The sequence below is a fragment of the Toxorhynchites rutilus genome, chromosome 2 (genome assembly GCF_029784135.1).
Source record: "Toxorhynchites rutilus septentrionalis strain SRP chromosome 2, ASM2978413v1, whole genome shotgun sequence".
Lineage (NCBI taxonomy): Eukaryota > Metazoa > Arthropoda > Insecta > Diptera > Culicidae > Toxorhynchites > Toxorhynchites rutilus.
This window is the reverse complement of record NC_073745.1, coordinates 266,805,708-266,826,535: the sequence shown is the minus strand read 5'-3', so window position 1 is coordinate 266,826,535 and position 20,828 is coordinate 266,805,708. Positions and strand designations below refer to the sequence as shown.

The 20,828-nt window shown below is 42.1% G+C and overlaps 1 protein-coding gene across 1 annotated transcript; it reads right to left on the bottom strand.

Annotated features, from left to right (window-relative positions):
• Positions 1-1,640: 1,640 nt before the first annotated feature.
• On the bottom strand, positions 1,641-5,924 carry LOC129766870 (uncharacterized protein K02A2.6-like). The gene has a single exon (XM_055767472.1). It carries the CDS (start codon positions 5,922-5,924, stop codon positions 1,641-1,643), a length of 4,284 nt encoding a protein of 1,427 aa, XP_055623447.1.
• Positions 5,925-20,828: the final 14,904 nt, after the last annotated feature.

Below are 20,828 nucleotides of genomic sequence, written 5' to 3'. Positions count from 1 at the left end.
GTAATGTAGGTATTCCAAGTGCATTTTGAATCAAACCAGACACCAAGGTACTTGAAAGTCAATGATTGGGTAATGCTTCTGCCCAAAAGCTTAAGTTGCAATTGGGCTGGGAACCGCTTTCGAGTAAACACTACCAGTTCGGTTTTCTGCGGCGAGAATTCGATCCCTAAGTTCCTTGCCCATGAAGACAAGTTATCTAAGGAATTTTGCAATGGTCTTTGCAAATTTTCGGCATGGAGACCTCTGACGGAAACCACACCATCATCTGCAAGCTGTCTAAGCGTGCATTGTTCTGCCAAACAACTGTCAATATCTTTCACATAAAAATTATAAAGAAGGGGGCTCAGACATGAGCCTTGGGGTAGACCCATATAACTATTTCTGGAAGTTGTCAGTTGTCCAAGTGTGAAGTTCATTCGCTTTTCTGACAACAAATTGTACAAAAAGTTATTCAAAATTCCAGGAAGTCCACATCTGTCCAGATTGTTTGACAGAATTTCTATGGTAACCGAATCAAAAGCTCCCTTAATATCCAAGAATACTGAAGCCAATTGCTCCTTGTGCGCAAAGGCCAGTTGAATATCTGTAGAAAGCAACGCTAGACAATCGTTTGTTCCTTTGCTCTTGCGAAACCCAAATTGTGTACTTGATAGCAAATTATTTGTCTCGATCCATTGATCGAGTCTTCGAAGGATCATTTTCTCCAACAATTTTCTAATGCACGAGAGCATAGCAATCGGACGGTATGAGTTATGGTCAGACGCTGGTTTGCCAGGCTTTTGAATTGCTATTACTTTGACCTGTCTCCATTCGGGTGGCACAATGTTGTTTTCTAGTAGGGTATTGAATAAGTCTAGCAAGCGTCTTTTCGCGATATCGGGAAGATTTTTTAGAAGAACGAATTTAATCATATCGCTTCCGGGTGAAGAGTTGTTCGATGAAAGAAGAGCCATAGAAAATTCCAGCATTGAGAATGGTCCGTCCAGAGGTCCACTGCTCGGAGACGTTTCTCGAAGAGTATGTTGGGCTGGAACTGAGTCTGGACAGACCTTTTTCGCGAAATCGAATATCCATCGGTTGGAGTATTCTTCACTCTCGTTGGTAGATGAGCGGTTACGCATGTTGCGAGCTACCCTCCACAAGGTACGTATTGAGGTTTCACGAGAAAGACCTTCAATGAAATTGCGCCAGTAACCGCGTTTTTTTGCTTTAATTAATTGTTTCAGCTGTATTTCAAGCTTTGAATATTCCTCGAAGTGTGTGGATGTTCCATGTCTACGAAAAGCTTTGAAAGCATCAGATTTTTTCAAATACAATTTTGTGCATTCATCGTCCCAGCCAGGAGTGGCTGGTTTTCTTTTAAACGGAGCACTTGGAACTTTTCTTTTTTGTGCTTCCTGTTGCATATGTGGGTGGTTTCCCGAATCGTAGTAATAACACGGTTTGGATAACATATAAATCTAATGTTTATTTAATTGTATTCATTACAAATAATGATTAATAATCGAGCGATAAAATGTACGCGACTTGCGATTTCGTTATTCTGTCTCTAACTGACAGCTCGTGTACACTCAGGTTGGAAGTTAGACAAGTGCATACATAACATTTCCTCCCTCCTTTAAGGAAGAAATCTAAGCAAACTACGGAGAAAATCGAAGAGGGGGACGACGCTGTCTGTCTGAACGGCGTAGCATAGGTGATGAGTTCTCACTTGATCGCTCCGGACTGTTACTCGGTGTCAAGAACCGTGCATCTGGCGTATCCGTCCAATTGGAAGACGACTCTGACATTGAACTGGATCGTTCGTTGATTGTCGGCTGGCGTGACGTCATGATACCTCCGTAAAAATGCATCCTACGGGATTTGTCACCTGATTCGCATAACATTGGTTCGTTCGCAATTGGTATGTACCTTTCGTTATAATCTTTGTCGTGGAAATGTCGAATCTGATCAATATGACGTTTGAGATGTTTACCTTCGTAAATAATGTCGTAGTACAAATCTCCCAATCGAGCAGCAATAATTCCCGGAATCCACTTATCCATTCGAGGATTTCCTGATAGACAATAAACTCGCTGTCCTGGGGTGAATGACCGGAACGAAGAGTTAAACGATGCTTGTTGTTTTTCAGAAACCTTTGTGCTGGCATCTAGTGGTCTAACTAGATCCAACCGTGTTCGGATGTTTCGACCTAGAAACAATTTCGCTGGTGATTCTCCGGTTTCGGCATGTGGAGCTTTTCGGTACTGTTGCAGGAACTCGTTTAAGTTGGCTTGCAAAGTGTTGGTTGTCGTTCCCATCGCCTTCAGTGCTCTTTTTATTGTCTGTACGTAGCGCTCGGCCTGCCCGTTCGTAGCTGGATGGTAAGGTGCAGAAAACTTGTGATACTTTACACCGCCTCGCTGGAGAAACGTCTTGAATTCCTCGGCAGTGAATTGTGGACCGTTGTCCGATACAAGGGTGATAGGTGCTCCGTAAGCAGCGAATAATGTGTCGAGAATGTTGATAGTAGCAGCTGCTGTTGTTGAGGTGGCGATTTTGACTTCCACCCACTTGCTATATGCATCAACGACGATTAGCAGCATCGCACCCGCCACTGGGCCTGCGTAGTCGACATGGATACGCTCCCACGGACCGTTTGGATACTCCCAATGGTGACTGCTGAATTTCGGTGGTGCTGGTGCATGTCGTGCGCATTCTGTACAGGATTTGGCTGTACGTTCGATGTCTGCATCGATTCTTGGCCAGTATACAAAGGAACGTGCTAGTCCTTTCATTTTGACGACTCCGATGTGTGCCGCATGTAGGTCATTCAGGATTGCTTCACGCAAAGTTGGTGGTATGACGACACGATGTTCGAAAAGTAAACAGTTGGCAGCTAGGGTGTATTTTACTTCCGGGGCCTTGTAGTTTGACTGCGCGAGATTTCGTCCTAATTCCAGCTCTCGATAAATCTTTCCAAGATGAGGGTCTTTTCGTGTCTCGCGTGCAATGTGTTCAGCGCGCACTGGCAGCTGCTGGATCTGGTTTAAAGCAAATTGTTCGAATTCGTCTTCGTTATTCCTTCCCTCGTGCAGAGATAATCTGTCGACATCGGTTTGTGTAGATTGACTTGGAATTCTGGAACAGTAATCAGCGTTTGTGTTCTGACTGGTTGGCTTGTAGACCACATCGAAGTTGAAGTGAGCCAGATAATCAGCGTAGTTCGCCATTCGGCTAATGCAAAGTGTGGGGAGTGACTTTTCTGGATGTAGTATCTGTGTAAGCGGCTTGTGATCCGTGATCAGCGTAAACTTACGCGCGTACAGATAGTGGAAGAATTTCTTTACAGCCCATACGATAGCGAGAGCCTCCTTGTCGATTTGCGGGTATTTTTGCTCAGTGTTGGACATGGTACAACTGGCGTATGCTATCGGTCGCTCCGTTCCGTTGATCAGTCGGTGTGATAGAACGGCACCGAGACCAGTTTTGCTGGCATCTGTTGCTAGGATTAGCGGTAATGCTGGATCGTACTGCATCAGCACTTGCGGAGAAATTAGAACCTGTTTCAAGTCTTGATAGGCCATGTCTGCTTCGGGTGTCCATTTAAATGTATCAGCAAGCAACATATCACGTAAACGTCTGGCTCTAGAAGAAAGATTGGGGATAAATGAGCTGTAGTAGGTTGCCTTACCCAAAAACAGCTGCAGTTCCTCCGGAGTAGCCGGTCGTGGTGCATCACGAATGGCTTCGATATGCTTGTCCGATTTATGTAGACCATGACGATCTATTCGATGACCTAGGCATTCGAGTGATGGTGTAGCGAAGACACATTTCGATTTGTTGAGCTGCAGACCGTTTTGCTTCATCCTCTCAAGTGTTGCGGTGAGAGCTAGCAGAAGCTCGTCGAAGTTTCGTGCAAAAACGATAATGTCGTCGTAGAAGCTGACGACGTTATCTAATCCTTGAAGAACGGACTCCATGCGTCGTTGCCAAATAGCTGGTATATTAGCAGCTCCGTATACAGCTCTTGTGGGACGAACGAGCCCATGCGTCGTAGTGTTGAGGGTAAGTACATGGCGAAACTCATTGTCGATTGGAAGGTGCGTGTAAGCATCGGTTACATCGAGGTGACAAAACAAAGCAGCTCCCTTCATTTTGTTGAAGATCGTTTCAATTTTCGGTATCGGATGTTCGTCAATTATCATCCTTGGGTTGACAGTCGGTTTATAGTTACCGGTGATTCGGATGTTTCCATTTTTCTTTACAACGATATGGGTCGGCGATGCCCACTCGGAATAGTCTACTTTTTCGTAGAATCCTAAAGCGAGTTTTTTGTCGATCTCCGCTGCATATCGATCACGTAGTGCGAGAGGTACGTCTCGTGCTTTCACGAAAACTGGAGATACATTAGGTTTTAGATGAATTTTCGCTGATGGTCCTATGAGCTTTCCTGGAACATCGCTGAAGATGCTACCAAAGTTATCCAGTAAAGCCGACAGATGCGTTGCTTGATCCGGAGTAAGTTCAGTGCTCGTAAGTGAATTGACGGATGTGTTTGAAGAGAAGATTCGATTCAGATTGATTTCGTCAGCGAATTGCGCGATCCATTCGCGCCCAAAGAGAGAGTCGGACTCTCCGGACACAATGTACAAATTCAGTCTGCGCGTTGTAGATCCGATGGATACATGCACAGGAAGACGACCGAGACAGTTGATGATATGACCAGTATAACTTGAGAACTGTCTGTCTGTTGGTAGCAGAGAAAACTTCGGTTTGATTCTTTTCAGCGTCGATTCAGCAATGATTCCACACGGTGCTCCTGTATCTAGTTCCATTTGCAAGCGGTGACCGTCGATTGCGACGTTGATCATTTTCTTTCCGGTTGAAGAGACATTGTGGATTTTACTCAGTGACTGTATCAAGTCGACTTCTGAAGCTGGATTTTCATGAGTTTGAACCTGATCGGTGGAAGAGTATTGGGACTTCGATTTTCCTGATCGGCAGACTTTGGCTATGTGGCCCTTCTTGTTACAGACGTTGCACGTGACGTCACGGAAACGACATTGACTCCGCAGATGCTGTCCACCACAGCCGTTGCAGGAACCTGATCCACCAGCATTGTTCGGGTGACTTTTGGTTCGATATCTGTCGTCTGATTTATTTTCTTGTTGTTCCCGGTGAGAGGATGTCGTGGGATGATAAGGTTGGGGTTTCTTAGCTCTCGGCTTCTCGTAGCCAAGTTTGTTAGTAGCTTCTGAATACGTCAATTGTGTGAACGTGTTGACTTCTCGTGTCGTGTTCCGGGTTGCTTCCAGCATGTGCGCGATGTCGTACGCAGCGTTGAACGTTTCCGGGTTTTTCGCGATGATTTCGTCACAGATATCTCGTGCTTCAAGTCCGTGTAGAAGTTGTTCGATCAACATCCGGTCCAGAAAATCGCCATATTCGCAGTAGGCGGCACCTTGCTTCAAACGAAGAACGAACTGTGCGACGGTTTCGTCCTTTTGCTGTATGATGTGTCTGAATTTGACGCTCTCGACGAATTTATTTTTCGCACGATCGAAGTGGTTGACCAGGGTGTTACGTAACTCGGTATAGGGAATCTCAGCAGGATCACGGGGTGTAACAAGGAATTTCAAAGTGTTATTGAGTTCAGCTCCCATGTGAACTCGTGCAAAGGGTGCAAACTGGTCTTCTGGAATGTGACTCAGCTGCAATGCCCACTCGAATCGGTTGAAGTAATCAGCGACGGACGTTCCTTCGGATGGACGGTACTCTGGCATTGTGAACGGTGGTACTTTCGGCGATGGAGCAGCAGCGTCTCCGGCCGGAACCTGTTGACCAGCATTGACCTGATCGATGGCACCCGCGATGGATGCTTTGAGGGCTTGCGCGATCATTGCGGATAGCGCCTCCATAAATTCGGGATTCATTTGAGCCATTTTTTTAGACGGAAAAATGTGCTTTCGATGCGATTATAACCTCACTTCCCGCGCGCGAGAGGTTTCTTCGACCAATCCCACTTCTGACACCAAAATTGTTGCATATGTGGGTGGTTTCCCGAATCGTAGTAATAACACGGTTTGGATAACATATAAATCTAATGTTTATTTAATTGTATTCATTACAAATAATGATTAATAATCGAGCGATAAAATGTACGCGACTTGCGATTTCGTTATTCTGTCTCTAAAGGCCCATTTATACGTTGCTAGTAGCTGACTTGACAATGAGCAGCTACTGACCCGGTGGACTCGCTTGACAATTGGTTGACTCGCCTTGTCCGTTCACACAGTGTGAGCTGCTGGCGAGAAACTAGATACTACGGCACGGGTTTACCAGGGATGCCAGGCGACTTTTCAAATGTCCATCAAATAGTCAGAAACAGCAATCAGGTCCGAATTTGTCAAATGATTGGTCCAAAATCGACTTCTTTATTGGCAGTTTTCATCTTAGGTTTTCAGTTGAATGTATCATCACACAATTTTATAGCAAAACAAACGCTGATCGTGTTTAAAAATACATACTTTGTGCTGAATTTCTTTGAACTGAAGGTACTATCCGAAAAAGCAGAAAGAGAAAAGGATTCGGGCCAGGAATTAGATGCAAAGAAAAGGAGCAACAAATACAATATTGAAGGAACTCTACGATGAGGATCCCCGAGATTACAGAGCAGTGTTGATAATAACACCTGAACAAGTGAAAAAACTGTTGGATTTAATTGCTCCACGAATACAACGCCAAGATACAGTCATGAGGGATGCTGTACCTGCAAGAGTTAAATTAGAAATGACATTGATGTGCCTTTGTTTTGGAATATCGTTGGGATTGTTGTCGATATTTTTTAGAATCTCGAAAACATCCATAGCTCAGATAATTCCGAAAGGATGTGATGTTATAAATGGTAGTCTAAAAGATTTTTTTTTTTAATTTTATTTATTTTGTGAAATGAAAATGATAGTCGATTTGCAGGTGCAATAAATACGCTTCAAAAATTTTAATAATGAATGAAAATGTACTTTTTTAAATCGAATATGTATTCTGTTTCTTAGAACAATACTTTTTTTTGTAAGTTGTGATCTGATAATGATTCTATATTAGAGATTCTCAAGAAAACTATCTCAAAAAGAAAGCGTGCCCCGCCAGCGTGCAAAACGAAATAACAATTATTTCGTTTAGAAACTATGAGGGTTTTATTTGTTTTTCCAATAATTTTCAAGTCTATAAATATCTTCACATATTTTCAAATATCTTAAAAATAGAGACATTTCATTACATTTGGCATCACTGATTCGAACGCTAAATTCTGTTTTTGACGTTGTGAAGCATGCAAGTGCGAGTAAATTCAAAAAACTTTGAAGTAGCTCGCACGCCGGATCACACATGACAATAACTGGCATGATGTGTTCACACGGTGTGAGTAGCTGCACTGCAGTAACTGACTAGACCGACTCGTATGCTTACTCGCACCGTCTGAACCCGGCTTAACTGACAGCTCGTGTACACTCAGGTTGGAAGTTAGACAAGTGCATACATAACACTTCCAGTGAGCTTTTATACATCAAATCGACAAAGAATCGATATTCTTCCAATGGTGGAAGTATATCTATTGATTCGACACCGATTGTTACCGCCGTTGCAAATTTTTGCCAGTCGATGTTCCTTGTTAGATCAAATGGAACTCGAGATGGTTCAGTGGATTGCGGGCTACACTTGATTGATATACTGATTGGCAAGTGATCGCTACCATGGGGATCATTGATGACCTTCCACTGGCAATCCAATGATAACGAGCTTGAGCAAAAAGAAAGGTCGAGACGACTTTCTCGAGCCGGAGGTTTTGGAATTCGTGTCGCTTCACCAGTGTTCAAGATAGTCAAGTTGAAATCGTCACATAAATCGTAAAAAATAGCCGCTCTGGCGTCATCATAAGGATCACCCCACCCAGTACCATGAGAGTTCATATCACCCAGAATTAGAACTGGGGATGAGAGAATCGAGACTAGATTCCAAAGATGACTACGGCTAATGTTAGTATTTGGAGGAACGTATACTGAAGCTATGCAAAGTTCTTTACTCTTTGCAGTTATTTGACACGCGACAATTTCGACGTCTGATAGAGCTGGGAGAGGAATTTTATAGAAAGAGTAGCACTTTTTGATCCCCAAAAGTACTCCTCCATAAGAATCATTTCTATCCAGGCGAATAATGTTAAAATCGTGGAAGTTGAGTTCAGTGTCAGAAGAAAGCCATGTTTCAGAGAGGGCAAATATATCACAATCATAATTTTGAAGTAAAAATTTGAACGAATCTAGTTTTGGCACTAGACTACGGCAGTTCCATTGTAGCACATTGATCATATCTTCTACTACGCTAGGAGAATTATCCATCGAATGATATGATTGATGCAAGGAGGGGCCATGAAGCAGTCAATTGCTTAAGATAAGACTTTAAAGATGGAAGCAAGGCAGAAATAAAGCTTCTGAGGGGGTCTTGAATTTTTAACGTGTTTAGTATGAAGTCCACAATGTCCGAAAAACCTATCAGTCCTCGATTAGACGCGAATTTTCTACGAGAAGTTCGAGGAGCAGCGTTTTTATTTCTCTCTTCTCTGGGTAATGACGTAAAATCCTTGCTGCAACCAGGAACTGGCTGAGAAGGAGCCTTCGGATTCGTTTTTTTATTACTATTACCCTTGGAATTAGACAATCTTCCGAGGGTCACTTTAGGTTTCTTACGGTGCACCGTTGGTGAAGAGAGCTTTCTTTTTGATGATTCATCCTTTATTGAAGATTCTGGTGCAGCCGTAATATGACCCTCATCAGAATCAGAGTCCGATTCTTGAGATGACAAAACCGAAAATTGGTTGTCATCTTGAGCGGCTGATGCGGTCTTTAGCATTTCAGCATAAGTCCGCTTGGAGCGTCCAGCGATAGAACGCTTCACTTTATCGGAGTGCTGTTTGTACCTCGGGCACTCCTGTAGAGGGTGAGGATTCTCGCCACAGTGGATACATTTTTCCACTGTTTGTGTGCAAGAATCCTCACTATGTTTCTCGCCACATTTACCGCAACGAAATTTGTTGCCGCAGTGGCTAAACGAGTGTCCCAACTTTTTACAGTTGGTACAATTATAAACCCGTGGTACAAACAGGCGCACTGGGAAAAAAATATTTTCTACTTTCACATAGTTTGGGAGAACAGAACCTGCGAAAGTAATCCGAAAAGAGTGCGAGGGCTTATAAACTTTTTTGTTTTCTTCCAAAGATGCTGAATGCAGGTTTCTAACATCCAGGATCTTTACAAGATCACCTATCATCGAGTTTTTGAAAGAACCCGAAGCTTTTTTCAATTCATCGACACTCAGACTCGCGTCGGTTACTACGCCTTCTATCTCCACCTCTCGAGAAGGGATGTAGATGTGATATTCCCTGTTAAAAGCTTCGTGGTCAACAATCTTGTTGGCCACATCAAAAGTCAGTGCTTCTACACGCAGTTTATCCGGTCTCTCTTTATGTATCGAGACGCCCTTATAATTACGCAGCAAATCTCTTGAAATATCAAGAGTTCTCAACGGTTTTCCCTTGGGCCGAAAGAAAACAACCCATGGTCCCTTTGAGGTCGATTGATAATAGCGCGTCCGCGCAACAATGGCATCGGTAGATGTCATAACGGTTGCGCAAACGGTGCGCAACCGTCTATGAAAAAAAAACACACACACACACGCACGCGCGCTCAAAAACTCAACTTAAAACTAACTTAGACTAATAATTAACTTAAATTTAAGAAAAATATATAAATATATATATATATCTCAAAAAAAAAAAAATTCTTCCAAAAAAAAAACAAAATACTAATTTGCGGTGTCCGAACAACCTTGAACACCCCTATTCGAAGCTATACAACGCCGCACGCTACGAGGTAAACACAATAGCGTGACGGCAAAAGTTGTTGTTGATTATACTTCTCTATGATGAAATCGATGCCGCTGGAACCAATTCACAGATCGCCGGTCCGGCGTTGCCGGAGAGGTGCTGCTTCCTCGCTGTTCCGGGTATTAACGGCACTTATCTTGCCACGAACGGTCAAAGAAAAAAAACCAAAGGCACTTTGGCGGAGGGGAAAAAAAACTTCACCAGCTTCGATTTGTAGCAGAGACGCGAACAATAAGCGTCCGGCTCTTTCAACTATCGATTGAGGAATGAAACTGGGAAGTTCATTCGCTTCTAGTGGCTGCACGATTTTCCCAGGTTCCTAAGTTTAGAAGATCATGTTAGGACAGACATATTCCACTCTGCACAAAGGCAAGCGAGGACAAAAGTACTCGCAGTTTGCATTTATTTGCAGAGCCGATTTCCCCAGAAACCTCGGTTTTGAAGTCTGTGTTAGGGAAACACATTTCAATCGGAACAAAAATACCCCCGATTTGTATGAATTCGCAATGCCGATTTCCCCACGCTCCATGGATTTGAAGTCTGTGTTAGGGAAACACATTCCAGTCGGAACAAAAATACCCCCGACTTGCATGAATTTGAAATACCGATTTCTCCAGGCACCTTGGTTTAGAAATCTCTATTAGGGAACACATTTCGGTGGGAACAAAAGCTCCCCATACTTTCGTGTGTTCTTCTTCTCCTTTTTGGCTTTAAGAGGGTTTAAACTTTTCAGTTCACTCGCCTCTAGGCTCTTTCGTGTGTTTGCAATGCCGATTTCGCTGCTTGGTTTTAAAGTCTGTGTTAGGGAACATTTTTCAATGAGAACAAAAGTCCCCCTACTTTCATGTATTTGCAATGCCGATTTCCCCAAGGCTGCTTGGTTTTGATGGCTGTGTTAGGGAAACCGTAAATCGGGCCAATCAAAACGATGCAGTTAGGGCGTTTAGATAACGCCTAATATTTTACAGTTATTAAATTGTTTATCTAATGAAAAACAACATTTTGTTAGTTGCGATAGATGCGTAGAAATATTCCCTATCAAGTGATGCAAACATCTCTCCTATCCAGTACGAAATGTTCGAGCTATAAGCATTCGAAATCTTTCATTTTTTTTTGCATGTTCTGTGGTTAGGTTTTCATTTTACCCTCCATATATTCCGGTTAGACGTAGTCCCACGTCAAAACATTCTATTCACCACGATTTTTTGAGTTGTTTATTCGCAATGTAGTTCAACGTGAAATGATCGTATTATTCCGCCATCTGTTCAAGTTCACGTTCACGGGAAATCTAAACCAGGGGTGACATTGCGTATTTCGAAACGAGTAACTCGCTCAGAACAATATACGATGGTGCACAGGAAAACGAAGTATGGAGAGGGAGAATGAACCAACTGTGTGACATGCATTACCATGGAATCACCCAACGCGCCCGGATGAACCGAATCACTGGTTCGTTGCTGCACGATGCGTAACGTGCGTGTGTATCGCATCAAGTATGTGCATACACGGTGGGATATTACAGTGAGGCATATTGGCAAGGTTATTATTATAGCTTATGGTGCCTCACACACTAACTGGTGCAACTGTACGGAGAACCCAGCATCCAGAATGTCGCCAAGGCTGGACGAATGCTTGTTACGCATGCGGAAAGCAAGGACATAAGCGAGCGGAATGTCCGAATGAAAATTCGAAGAGCGAATACAAAAACATTAAATCGAAGCCGAAGAATAAGAAGAAAGTCAACGCAACTGTTGCAGATGTAGATCCTGATATTGCTTTCGTTGGTGCTAATCATTCTTGTGGAAACGAATTTCGATGGATTCTCGATAGCGGAACATCAGAACATATGGTAAAGGAGCGGAAGTACCTAAACAACGTCAGGAAGCTCGAGAAACCGGTGTCTATTGGTGTCGCGAAATCTGGGGAGCAGCTAGTCAGTCAGTATGCTGGTGAAGTGCGGATGCTGGCACTTCACCAGTTGGAGCAGAGAATTTGCGATGTGTCGTGTACAATGTTTTGTATGTTCCTGATCTCTCCATGAATTTGTTTTCGGTGAAAAAGGTGTGCGATAGAGGAATGCGTACAGTGTTCAAGAAAGATGAAGCATTATTCAGAAACGCAGATGGGCGTTTAGTATGCATTGCAATGCGGAAGGAGAAATTATTCGAATTGGATATACAGCTAGTTTATTCTCCGGAAGAGTCAGCATTGGCGGCGAATTCAAATGACGCTATGATGTTGTGGCATCGCCGGTATGGTCATATCGGTAACACTTCGTTATTGAAGTTGGTTCGAAATAACATGGTTGACGGTTTGGAAGCTGGAGGAGCCTTAAAACTTGATGATAGGATTTGTGAGTCCTGCATGAAAGGGAAACAAGCTAAACTGCCATTTTCGAATGAGTCTACGCGAAGATCGACACGTCCTCTCAAATTGGTACATACTGATGTATGCGGACCATTTAAGCCGGAATCGTGGAATGGAGACAAAATGTTTGTAACGTTCATAGATGATTTTACTCACTTCACGTCAGTTTATGTTCTGAAGGCGAAGTCGGATGTTTTGGAAGCAATCAAGAAATATTCTGCGATGGCAACAGCTCATTTTGAACGGAAGATTGCTGGAATTAGATGCGACATTGGTGGCGAATACGTGAACCATGAATTTATTAGTTTTCGTGAAAAATCTGGAATCGTAATGGAAACAACAGCGCCGTACACGCCACAACAAAACGGAGTTGCTGAGCGTATGAATCGCACTATTATGGAAAAAGCACGATCAATGTTAGACGATTGTAGTTGCCAACGTCGAATGTGGAGCGAAGCGGTGCTAAAGTCAGTATTTTTGATAAATCGTAGTCCCACTTCTGCCTTGAAGGATACGGTGACTCCATATTAATTATGGTTTGGACATAAGCCAAATGTGTAAGAGTAAAATAAGTTATTTTGTGGGTTATGCTATCAACGGATATACGTTGTGGGATCCTGAAAAGAGATTAGTGTTTGTCTCACGAGATGTAATCGTAGAAGAACCAAAACCTGTAGTGTCGCCGGAGTATACCAATGATCACATGGTATGTGATAGACAGCGAAACGAGGAGAATGATTTCGATTATAATGACATGCAAATTAGAAATTCGGAGAAACGTCAAAATATTTCAGAAGATGAGCGCAGTTCGGTTGAATCGTCATCGGAATCGGTAGCTACAAACGTCAGAAGAAGTGATCGTGAGAGAAACTTGCCTGTTCGTTTCACGGATTATGAAATGTCAGACGTTTTAGCTTTGAGTGCGGAAAACTAGGTTCAGGGTGTACCGCAAAGCATTGATGAGCTTCAACAGCGCGATGACTGGCTGCAATGGAAGCGAGCTATGGAGACTGAAATTGTATCTTTAGAAAAGAACCACACTTGGGATCTAGTTGATCCGCCAAGTGGCTGTCGCGTTATACCGTGCAAATGGGTATTTAAAATGAAATACAACAGTGATAATACCATTGAAAGATATAAAGCTCGACTCGTAGCAAAAGGCTGTTCACAACGCCGTAGATATGACTATAAAGAAACGTACGCACCAGTAGTACGTATGAATACAATTCGTACTTTCTTAGCAATTGCAGTGCAACAAAATTTGCATCTCCATCAAATGGATGTTCACACTGCCTTTTTGAATGGAAATCTGGAAGAAACGGTGTTCATGAGTCAGCCTCCAGGATTTGAGAGGGGGAATAAGAAGGTATGTAAACTTCACAAATCGCTGTATGGCTTAAAGCAAGCTCCACGTAGCTGGAATGAACGTTTCAATGCATACATGATGAATCTTGGATTCAGGCGATCGGAAAACGACAGCTGTCTTTACGTTCTACAGAAAGGGGAAGAAAAGGTTTATATAATTCTTTACGTAGATGATATTATATTAGCATCGAATTCGGAAACTGCTATGAAGAGAATCAAAAGTCATTTGTCTAGCGAGTTCGATATGACTGATCTCTGTGAAGTTAAACATTTTCTCGGTCTAGTCATAGATAGGAACGTGCAAAGAGGTATCTTATCTATCAATCAGAGCAAATATATCCTGGATTTATTGAATCGTTTTGGGATGGAACAATGTAAATCGGTAGCTACTCCACTCGAAGCTAATATAAAGCTGAAGAGACTAGAAGAGAATGAGAAACCGGTTGAATATCCGTATCGTGAGTTAATTGGTTGCTTGACTTACCTGATGGTGTCGTCTCGTCCGGATATCAGTGCCGCAGTGAACTATCTGAGCCGTTTTCAAAGTAGGCCGTCTGAGGAACATTGGAAATGTCTGAGACGTGTCCTGCGTTATCTGAAGGGAACTATTAACTGTCGTCTCGTAACAATGAGTTGGAACCAATAATCGGATTTGCGGATGCGGATTGGGGAAGCGATATCACCGATAGAAAGTCGACTTCAGGTTTTGTCTTCATGGTATTCGGTAACACAGTGTCGTGGTCTACAAGGAAACAGGCCACTGTATCATTATCGTCAACGGAAGCAGAATATATTTCATTAAGTCAAGCCTCATGTGAAGCAATCTGGCTACGGAATTTAGTGACGGAGTTCGGAGTCGAAATGGATGCTCCCCTTACCATATTTGAGGACAATCAGTCCTGTATACGTATTGCTGAGGAGCCGAGGGATCAGAAGCGCATGAAACATCTGGATATTAGATGCAATTACATACGGAAATGCATTCAGAATGGATTCATTAGGTTGGAGTATATTTTAACGAACGAACAGTTAGCCGATATCTTCACGAAGGGTCTTCAGTCGAACCAGTTCAAGAAGCATTGTCATACTCTTGGTCTGAGAGGGAGTGTAGGAAAAGCAGACCTTATAGTGAACCAACCTTGATTTGTTTATGTAACCACCTCTCTGTACTCACCTTGTTGAGACCCATATATACTTTGTATACTCTACTACTCTGTCATTTGCTATTAAAACGTGTTGGAATACACTACCATAGCTCGTGTTGTTATTTTATCATAATGATGGTGTTCTTATCGAATCCGGTAGGAACCAGAATGAGAGGCGGGATGATTGGACCAGGTGGAGCAGAACTTGGCAAGAATCGGAGCAGGCAGGAGTTGGAGAAATCGGGGCAAACACAAGAATACCGAAGTTGTGGGAAAATCGGAATTTGGGCTCACGAGAGGAGCGAGCTGACTGAGTCATAATCGACCTTGGTGACTGCTTCAGCAGCTGAACATACGAGGAGCCGAGGGATCAGAAGGGATCTACAATTTTTACAGATATACGAGGGTCGTTCAAAAAATAAGTTTCAGTGCCTCAGAAATCGCGGAACAATAAAGTTAGGACAAAAAACAAGGTGATTTTCGTTATCTACGTTCTATTTTCTATTTTTCTACATAATCGCCGTAACGTTCGAGACATTTTTCATAGCGTGCACAGGCACGAGTTTTTCTATTCCGAGCACGAAGTGCGTAGCGTCCAACTTTTTGAAGTACGATGTAACTGCGTCACGAATTTCTTCAGTGTTATCGAATCGTTGACCGTCGAACGGCTGTTTCTGAGGTACTGAAACTTATTTTTTGAACGACCGTCGTATTTCTCGTGCTTTGTAACCTCTGTATTTTGCAGTATGGTTGTTACTGTAGTTCGCACATTTAATATAAGAGCATGTCTTGCCTCCGTTAGCAGTCTTCTGCGTCATTTTACGTTCATTGGTAGGATCCTCTTTAGTCTAAATGGAAACCAAGCACATCAAGACATGTGTGACGCTATGGACTGCATTAGAAAGCATTTAAAGTCGCTTACAAGACAAAGCTTCGTTTATGATTAACATGGAGCAGAAAAGGGGTCTTTCGGTTATAAATCAACAGTTTATTTTGGCTCTCAATATTCTTTGTAATATAGGTTGCGATGACCGCGGAGGTTCTTTGTTATGATAAGATTTTGTGGAATGGGCAACCGTTGCGTAGAAGAAAACCCCCCCTCGGGCAATATGTATATATATTATATATATATACATATATATATATATATATATATATATATATATATATATATATATATATATATAAGCGCGTAGTTCTAGTTGTATGCATTCGCAAATATGGAGCAAAATAAAGAGAAAATCCGACATATTTTACAGTACTACTATGACAAAGGCAAAAATGCATCTCAAGCTGCCAATAAAATTTGTGCAGTTTATGGACCCGATACAGTTTCCATTTCCACCACACAACGATGGTTTCAACGTTTTCGTTCTGGTGTAGAGGTCGTCGAAGATGCGCCACGCTCCGGAAGGCCTGTCGTCGAAAATTGCGACAAAATCGCTGAATTAGCCGAGAAAGACCGGCATAGTAGCAGCCGTAGCATCGGCCAAGAGCTGGGGATAAGTCATCAAACCGTTATTAACCATTTGAAGAAGCTTGGATTCACAAAGAAGCTCGATGTATGGCTGCCACACACGTTGATGCAAAAAACATCTTTGACCGTATCGACGCATGTGAATCGCTGCTGAACCGCAACAAAATCGACCCGTTTCTGAAGCGGATGGTGACTGGCGATGAAAAGTGGGTCACTTACGACAACGTGAAGCGTGAACGGTCGTGGTCGAAGCCCGCTGAAGCGGCTCAGACGGTGGCCAAGCCCTAATTAACGGCCAGGAAGGTTCTGCTGTGTGTTTGGTGGGATTGTCACGGAATAATCTATTATGAGCTGCTTCCCTATGGCCAAACGCTCAATTCGGACCTGTACTGCCAACAACTGGACCGCTTGAAGGTAGCACTCATGAAGAAGAGGCCATCATTGATAAACAGAGGCCGCATTGTCTTCCATCAGGACAACGCCAGGCCACACACTTCTTTGGTGACGCGCCAGAAGCTCCGGGAGCTTGGATGGGAGGTTCTTTTGCATCCGCCATATAGTCCGGACCTTGCACCAAGTGACTACCACCTGTTTTTGTCCATCGCGAACGAGCTAGGTAGTCAGAAGTTAGCCACAAAAGAGGCCTGTGAAAATTGGCTATCCGAATTTTTGCCAATAAGGAAGCGAGCTTCTATAACAGGGGTATTATGAAGTTGGCATCTCGTTGAGAACAAGTCATCGAACAAAACGGCGCATATTTGACTTAAAACAGATGATTGTAACTAATATATATATATATATATATATATATATATATATATATATATATATATATATATATATATATATATACTATATATATATATATATATATATATATATATATATATATATATATATATATATATATATATATATATATATATATATATATATATATATAAAAATATATATATACTAAATGTAAATCTAGGCGCTCAACATACTACCAGGAGGGCCAAAATGTCAAAACCACTCTACAGCCATTAATTTACAGAATGACATTAACACACTTCTAAAATAAAAAAAATAACGAATGGAAATTTACTTTTCTATTTCGAATATGTATTCTATGCAATACAGTATTACGTAATATTGAACTGGAATTGGGTCTGATGATGATTGTATATTACAGGGTTTTCCAACTTTAAATTCCGAAAGTAAATAGAAATAAAACACACTTAGAATTCGAATTTCGATGAAACTTTTATTTCAAATTAAAGTTTGGTTTATGCCATTATGTGTGAAATACAACATCATTCAAATGTCTACCTAGGGCTTCCTCGCACACCTTGATCCGGAACCGGTAATTTTCGATGACTTTTCGGCACATATGGGGCGGTATCTCGGTCATAACTTCACGAATGTTGTCTTTCAAATGTTCAAGAGTTTGCGGAGAGTTGGCATAGATACGGTCTTTCGCATAACCCCACAAAAAAAAGTCTAGCGGGTTCAAATCGCATGATATGGACGGCCAGTTGGCATCACCAAAACGCGAAATTATGCGTCCCTCAAATTTCGTTCGCAATATGGCCATGTTCGGTCGTGTTGTGTGACACGTGGCGCCGTCCTGTTGAAACCACATGTCATCCGTATCCATATCTTCAATTTGTGGCAAAACAAAATCGGTTAACATGCGGCCATAGCGCTCATCATTCATAGTTACCGTCTTGCTGTCCTCATTTTCAAAGAAATACGGCCCGATGACTCCACCAGACCATAATGCGCACCAAACAGTGACTTTTGGCGGATGCAATGGCCTCTCAACAATCACGTGTGGATTTTCTGAGCCCCATATACGGAAATTTTGGGTGTTCACATAGCCACCGAGCTCGAAATGTGCCTCATCGTTGAAGAAAATTTGATGCGAAAATTCAGCATTTTGCTGCTGTTGTTCGTTCACCCAATCGACGTATCCCGACGCATTCCATGGTCACCACGCTCTAATTTTTGTACCAGTTGGACTTTATATGGATGTAGGTGCAAGTCGAAATGCAAAATTCGCCACAATGATGTGTTTGACAAGCCCAATTGCTGAGCACGCCGTGGAATCGAAACATTCGGGTCATCCTCCACACTGGCAGCAACAGCAGCAATATTTTCGGCCGAACGCACATTACGATGATGCACAGGTTTCACAATATCCGCTACGGATTCAGTTTGTTCGAATTTACGCACTACATTAGCGATTGTGTGCTCTGTAGGCCGTCCATGACGACCAAAATCCGTCCGTAATGCTCGAAAAACATTTGCCGGTTTTTCATCATTTTTATAGTATAATTTAACAAAATTAACACGTTGTGCGATGCTAAAACGATCCATATTGTAAAATGGCAGACATTCAACTAACGATATGACGCTTTGGTTGACAGCTATGTCAAACGGTTGTCAGCGCAGGGCTGTATACTTTCGGAAGCCCGAAATGGAAAACCCTGTATAATGGCGAGTTTTTGTAAATGTTGTGTGTTGTGAAATATATAGCCAAATGGTTAGGAGAGCGTCGTGTTTTAAGTGATCGAATAACTTAAGAATCTCCATTTAAATTTGAAGATTGCAAAACTGCCCTCTATAAATTTTCGCGAATTTGACGATTGTTTCGAGTTAAATATGATTAGTGAATGGGCGCACCTTGTTACATAGATCAGCCTTGAGCTCACCGAGTTGTTTGATAGTTCGGAAATGACAGCTAAATTTGCGACACATCTTCACTCGCGGATCATATCCGCTTGGCCGAGGCCTGAAGAAAACACATTCACCCTTATTCCGGAACACGATCGGGTTTGAAATTAGCACGATGTTGCATTCTGTAACCCGAACGAGATCGACTTGTCAAATCCATCCGAGATTCAAACATTCTAAAATCCATCCGAGATAAAAACGCAATCAATATTTGCAAAAGTGGCTCCATTGCCTTAAAGCCGGTTTCAAACGGTGCGAGTAAGCATACGAGTCGGTCTAGTCAGTTACTGCAGTGCAGCTACTTCAAAGTTTTTTGAATTTATGTGCGATTCACATAGAACGTTACGGAGAAGAACGTCTACATTCCGTCAATCTCTCCACCAATTCACACATGCAGTCAATGCTTCCACCAGCACAGTCACGTCAAATGTCAAATGAATGATTTATTTAATGTTATTAATAGTGTCGCCACCTACAACAATTTTCAATTGCAATGCCCTCTTTCGAATCAGCATACCTAGAATTAGTTCTAAATTTTGAAAAATTCAATGAAAATCATTGAATTCAATTATTTAAATGCTCAAACCCCGTAGTCCGACCCTTATTCAACAATAATATATAGACTATTTCTCTCAGCTAGTCGCGAATGATTTTCACTCCGAAATTTGGAGCCAAGAAATATGTTGGCATAAAAAACAGTTAGTTACTTATAATGCGATAAGCTGAGGCATCACTCAGTGTCGCATTGGAGTCGATTTTGAACAGCAATTGGACATTCGTGACTGGTGGCGAGTTTCAATGTGGGGCCATAATTTGGGCCCGAACTTTTTTTTTTTTTTATGAATTCGTTTATTTTTACAGGCTCAATTACATAAGTTTAAAGGAGCCGAAATCTTAAATATATTTTTAAAACTATATATATGAACAATTTTCTTAAATCTATGGTTAGTAATGTGGGAAACCGATTACTCGCGGTGGACTCGAGATTAAAAGGGTGACATATTTTTCTCAGGAAAAGGATGGGGTATAAGGAAATTATTACAATGTTGATAATCACACACACTCAATTCTTAAATCTATTCGTACATCTGTTGTGAATTTACATTTCATTCTCCTGTTTATAGCAAGCGGACCAATTACTCACAAAGGAAGAAATGGAGGGTATAAGGATATAAGGATAATCACACACGAACATCGATAGATTTAAGGAAAACATATATTTGGGACATGTAATCAAGGTCTAACCGAGCCAACACATCTCTCACCGGCACATTGGGCTGCCTTCCTCTAGCCCGAAGGGAGTTCTCTAAATTCGATCTGGCAACAAGATACACCTCACACGACCAAACAACGTGTTCGATGTCGTGGTAACCTCGGCCACAAACGCAGATATTGCTGCCGGCCAGATTGAAACGAAAGAGTAGCGCGTCTAACGAACAGTGATTGGACATGAGTCGGGAGAAGGTGCGAATAAAGTCCCGACTCAAGTCCAGACTTTTGAACCATGGTTTGAGGCTAACCTTAGGGATAATCGAGTGAAGTGGGCCCGAACTTAATGTTTACAAAAATGTTCAATTAGGGGTAAAAATGTCCAATTCAACGTGTTGTATCACAGGTCTGTTCAATTAGTTTAATGTCGAATTAGATGTACATTACTGTACAACCAAATTAAAACAAAAGCCGAGACACAAAGCCCAGACAAAAACCAAACGAGCTGTCCGTCTCCGTCAATTATTCTTTTCTACAAATCCTGCTGGTCGTTTTCTTGAACGTATGCTGACGGGTCGTTACGTTGCCGGTGTATGTGAATGTTTCCATAATAATTACATGGTAGAATAAC

Bases quoted from the DNA above. Each gene is read 5' to 3' on its own strand.
- LOC129766870 (XM_055767472.1), bottom strand. From the start codon at position 5,924: ATGGCTCAAATGAATCCCGAATTTATGGAGGCGCTATCCGCAATGATC.